A 6,244-nucleotide genomic window follows, 5' to 3' on the forward strand; every position below is an offset into this window, starting at 1 on the left:
GGTTGACGTCTCTTACAGCATTTTTCTGCTTGAAGAAAATTACGCAGAAACCAATTTAAATGTTTGAACTTTCTTTTGATTATATGATTAAAAAAAAAACAATTTTTAAAGATGAGATGTATGACTTCCTGAACAAAATTTATGTATAATTGTATCAATGTTTTCCTAATCCATTCATATTTTTCCATGGATTTTTTAATATAATAATATAAAATGGATAAAACAATGAAATAAGAATTGTTGTTGTATACAACACCCGCACTCAAACGCTGAAATTAATAATCAGCACATACACAAGATGACTGAATTGATTTGATGGCTTGCTTCATTAATCCCTATAGAATCTGATAAAAATTCCAGGAACGGCGAGTAGTTGTTATGACATTTTCCATTATTTAAAAAGTTTGAAAGATTCCGTTCCGTTAAATACCAATATCCTCAGGGGTAATGGTATTTTGCGGAACGGAACGGAATCAGAACAAATCTATTCGGAAGAAAGATTTTCATCGATGTTACACACAAATTTAAGATTAATTTAGTTTGGTTTAAACCACAGCTTTATATTTACAATGTCAATCTAACATCTTAAACAACTAGTGACTTAATGTTTTCTCGGGAAAGAAGCGTGTAATGACTTATAGAGTATATTTCATGTAATACACAGTCCATTCAACATCAAAATTTGAAAAACAATCTTCTATTTACGATAAGTTAAATTGAAATAATGGCGTTTTAAAAAAAAATATGTTTCCCCATTGGGGGCCTCTTAACTGGTTCCGTTCCGTTCCAATAGCTATTTAATGTAAACAAAAGATTAAATTAAATCACATCATTAATTTTATATTTGTTAAAATGGTTCATGAGCATTGGATAGTAATAACTGTCTACTCTTACCTGCGGCAATCCACTTCCACTTCCTGCAGACCTCATACTCATTGATTGAATCTCTATCTAGAAGACAGTGATAGTCACTTGAATTCACACAGGAGAGACGAAACTTTTGATTTGAGGGATCGGATAATTCCAAACAAGTTGTATTAATAACTAGCCTTTTCGACTTGATTGTGTTGTAAACAAAAAACGCTAGGATTATTTTTAGCCACATATTCCTTCATGGATATTTATTATCTGCAAATAAGTTGATACAATTATTCATAAAAAATGAAATGTTCAATATCACGAGTATATTAGGTATATATTGGTTCTGTAAAAGTCTGATGAAAAATTTGAATAACTTACCCAGACATACACGTATGTTGGTAATTCTTCAAAGTTTTACATTGTTCATTTTGTTTCTACTTTCGTTTTAAAAAATGGAAAATACACTTTCGTTTTCGATGATCGAGTTTTGTAATAAAAGATGAAATCCTGTTTCAAAATGATTAAAACTTATGACCACGTCAAACTATTTCATTAATTTATTAATTTTAATGTGCGGGTTCGGATGAAAGGGAGCATATCTATGGAAGCGAATTAGTGCCACAATTTAGCTTTTATTTACATTTTTTAATTAGACCTTAATGTGTAAAATATATACACTTTAATGTTAAAATGTATACATTAATCTGTTAAATTTACACTTTAATGTGAAAAATATACACTTTATTGAGTAAATTTTACACTTTAATGTGTAAACGTTACACTTTAAGGTAGAGCCCTACCCACAAAATTATTTGGTTAATGTTATAATTTCTCAATTTATATTAATGCATAAAGGACCCGAATAACACAAAAATAATAGGCCATCTTTCCTTTTCCCTAGATAATGCACCCCAACATCTAAAAAAAAAAAACAAGCAAAGACTTAATCTAGTACAAGATATATTTTAAATCAATGCAAGCAAAAATCACATAATAAACAACATATTTTAACTTGACCACAATGTAGCATTCATTTTATAAAGAATTCATGTTTGGAAACACTACACTAGCAAAATAACGAAAAATATTTCATATTTTTGTAAATAATAAATAATAAACAAAATAAATGTTTTTTTCTACATTTAAATAAACTAGTTTAGTATAATTTGTTTTCTTTGCTTATCAAAATAGATCTTAGAATGATACAATAAAAACAACAAGAGGCCCATGGGGCCACATCGCTCGTCTGAGAAACAATGAATGTATATGGGCGTTCAAAGAAGGATATTGTGCCATATGGCCCCTCGGTAGAATAACAAAAAAAATTAATATTGTAATGTATTTGGATTTTACACTTATTTTTGACATTGTACCTTTATGGAAGTATCATTTTTACCGAAAATTAGAAAATCCTATGCAAGTTATAAAAAACTAAACTTTTGGTAGGGGTACACTGTTAACTTCCAATTCCCTGTACTCTCGTTATGTCACCCCCCCCCCCCCCACCCCCACCCCCACCCCACACACACACACTTTTTAAAGCGATCAAAATATATGAGAGCATATAGGTACAATTTCATCACCAACTACTAATATTAGTCATAAGTGATACTGCAGGGCGGAATGACTTCAGTCTATGCATCCAACATTTTTCTTTATTTTTTCTCTTCGCATCTGACCAGTCCAAAATTTTGGATGCATAGACTGAAGTCGTTCCGCCATGACGGCATGAACAAATTATTATAATAAGTGATTTCACTAAAATGAAAATCAACTAAGTACTGATTTGTTTTCGTAGCAAAATCACCATCATCCTTTTGGGTCCATGTACAAACTATTATTCATGTTAATTATTTAACTTATTAGCTCGTTCCTTAATCGGTTTTGTTACATGTATTTTTAGTTGTTTTTTTAACCATTTTATTTTCTTTATTTAACTCCCATCAGTTTTTACACTCTTATGTATATATATGTGGTCTTTTACAGAGCCTTTCTTCCCTACAAACCTTCACTACGAATTATCTTACTAGTACAACTTAATTAACAGCAACCCCCCAATTAGCAAATTAATTCGTTCGCGTTATCTTTCAGCACTTCTTCACAGACTGTCCGCTGCGTCGGACGGGATTTTCTTTCTCGGGATTGAAATCTTTAATACAAAGATGTAGCTGCCACGTTTCGATCCGGTGTATATATACATTATTTAGTTTTTATATATTATTTAGTTTTTAGTTTAATGCTGGTTTTTTTTAGATGTTTTTCTTCTTTCATATGTAGTATTAATTTTGATGTCCTGAAGAAGGGACGGGTGTACTTGCCAACCAGATTATGCATATCGCAGGACACAAAAATATCCAGTCAATTAACAACTACAGCAGTTTAAATGAAATCCAGCACAGATCTTCGACTCCAACAGCACCCCAATGTTCCTCAGGATCCGCCACTTTTCTAATTCACCCAAAACAACACTGCCTTTCGGAACACTGTAAATAACACAGGAACCCCAAGCACAACAATAAACGTGACAGGGGGCCGGTGTAATGAAGAACAATGACCCCCGAATAATATTGACCGGGGGTCATTTTTCGACGTAGAATAATGACCCCCCGGTAATTATTCTACGCAGAAAAAAGACCCCCCGGTCATTATTCTACGTAGAAAAATGACCCTTTTGCCTGAAGAATAAGTGTCATTTTCATTAAAATGAGCACACTCCACATGAAGAAAAGTGACCCCTGTAGAATAATGACTCCCTTGTACATTAAAGTTTTTCAGTATATTTTTTTTTTATTTGTGAAATAGTCTTTACAGTATTGTAAATTTTACTGCTGCAGTTTACAGAAAGTAACATGAATTATAATTTATATTCAAATAAACTAAAAGTGAAAGAAGGGGTATATCTTAGAAAATAAAAATACTTCCGTTATAACAAGACATTGACGTATTGCATTGGGGTATGGTTATCATCTAAAAGGGGCATGGTCACGAATTTAGTCAAAAATTATTTATCTGATTTAATGTTCACAATGTTTCAGTAAGGCATTTTCAATAGGCAACTAAAATTTGAGTGTCGTTCGTTGAGTTATAAGCAAGTTGCAGAGCTTGCAATTCTTTGCTATGTAAACAAAGCTTTTGTTTACATTTTGAATGTTGAAGTGAAAATTCCAATTTTAGACCTAATGAATGTGTTAAACGTAAGGAACTGTTTATTTATTAAGATAGACCGAAGATGAAGATAGACATATCAACTTGAAAAAGATTTTTTACTGGTATATCGAACCTATGTAAACAAAAACAGGGCACGGGCCTTGTTTATATGACAAAGAATTTTGAGCCCTGTAGCTTGCTTATAACTTTACAACTGACCCTCAAATTTCATCATTTGATTTTCATTTGATCAGTAGAAATGCTTTCCTTAAGCATTGTAAATAATGGAAACAGAAAAATAGAATTCGACCAAAATCGTGACCATGCCCCTTTAACAATTACATTTATATATATCTATATGTTCCGATAGGGCCACTTCGACCTTAGGGCGAAGATGCGAAGTTGCAAAGGCGATAGTGAAGATGTGATGCCTAAAGTGCGAAGGCGAAGGAGCGATACTACTATCGCTCCTTACCAACTTCGCACTCTGGCCTTCGCATCTTCGCACTTTGGCCTTCGCCTTTTTTTATTGCATTCAGCTAGTCACGATCTTTTACATGAATTTAATGCAGGCACCGTACTCGCCAACGTTTTCCGATTAATCCAGGCTATTATTGGTACGCATGCGCTAGGCCATCGCGCTTACTAAGAATGTTTATAAATATTTTAATGTGTATATGTGACATATATGTTTACCAGTTCTAGCTATGCCTTATCATTATCTACTCCACACAAAATTTAATGTCACTTACCAGCCGTCTGTTTACCGTGGATCAAACACAGTAACTTTCTAATTTCATTATGCGACACTCCTTGCTCATGGATGGATGTAGAGGGGGAGAGGGGGTCCGTACCACCGGAAAATTTAATATTAATAATTTCACGCAGTAAAAGGGGAGAGGGGTCCGGACCCTATCCCCCTGGATAATTTAATTTTATTCATTTTATAAAAATAAAATTTCCAAAATATGCCTCGGATTCTTAAACGATAGAGAGCTCCGCAATTATAAAACATAGGTAATCACATTACAAAGCTCACCGAGACGAGGCATCACCTTTATGAGGCATCACCTTTATGAGACCATCTTTATCATATTTTATGAAAACCATCCTTTATGATCTTGGATGTTCATGAATTCTGTTTTGACACAATATCGTATATCATCTGTTAAAAAAATGTATGATAATCATATGATCATATGTTAATCAATATCATAATATAAAATTAAAAATTGCATCCTTTTATACTTACAATATCTATCATAAAATACCGTAAAAAATTGTGAGATATGATATTGTCATGTATGATATGACATTGTTTTTTGTTATACATTATTGTATTTGATCCAATAATACAATACATTAAACATAATACAATATAGTGTTATATGAAGCAATATCATATTGCAAGAATACATCATAACATTGACACATATGATATTATCTTATATAATATGGTATGATATTGTATTGTACGATACTGTATCATATTTAATAAATAATATATTGTATTATATGATACAATATTTTTTGATACAACATTGTATCATATTAAATAATACAATATCATGGGATAAAATGAAATATTGTATAATTCAATTATATTATACATATTGTATCTTATGATACAATAATATATATATGACAACATCATAAAATATAATTTCATGTGATATGATAATATATCATATAAACCAATATCATATTATACAATATCGTATGATACGATATTTCATAATATTACAATATCATATATACAATTTTATTTGATATAATTCTATATTACAGAAACCAATTATATCATATTATACAATACTGTATGTTACAATATCATAGAATATGATATCATAGGATGCAATATTATATATTGCAATATCATATGTAATAGTATCATGTGATTAAATAATTAATTAATAATACAATATAATATTATACAATAATGTATCATAATATACAATACTATACATAACAATATCATGATATAATATCATATCATAAAATATTTTTTAGAAATGATACAATATTATGTGACCTGTTCAAAAAACTAAACCTCATCAAGCATCGTAAACCTATGGCTCAGTTTCAGCATTCAAGCCTGACAGGTGCATCTGTATTATAAGACACACCATCTATTCAGGTTAGGTGAAGTTAGCAAGTTTGGTGAAGATAGGACAAGTAATAGCTTAGATACAGAACCTGCATCAAAAACTTTAACCAGCTTCGGACGCCGACGCCG

The 6,244-nt window shown here is 31.3% G+C and overlaps 1 protein-coding gene across 2 annotated transcripts in view; it reads right to left on the reverse strand.

The window, feature by feature from the left end:
• The window catches only part of LOC128190154 (uncharacterized), a 38,623-nt gene extending 37,329 nt beyond the window's left edge, over window positions 1-1,294 (reverse strand). For both annotated transcript variants that reach the window (XM_052862069.1, XM_052862068.1), the window contains exons 1-2: window positions 1,240-1,294; window positions 895-1,128 (exon numbers count right to left, since the gene is read on the reverse strand). In XM_052862069.1, the coding sequence (XP_052718029.1) occupies window positions 895-1,105 (211 nt within the window). In that variant the 5' untranslated portion in view covers window positions 1,106-1,128; window positions 1,240-1,294. The remainder of the gene's footprint in view (window positions 1-894; window positions 1,129-1,239) is intronic.
• Between the last annotated feature and the right edge of the window lie 4,950 nt (window positions 1,295-6,244).

Source organism: Crassostrea angulata, chromosome 6 (genome assembly GCF_025612915.1).
Source record: "Crassostrea angulata isolate pt1a10 chromosome 6, ASM2561291v2, whole genome shotgun sequence".
Classification (NCBI taxonomy): Eukaryota; Metazoa; Mollusca; class Bivalvia; order Ostreida; family Ostreidae; genus Magallana; species Magallana angulata.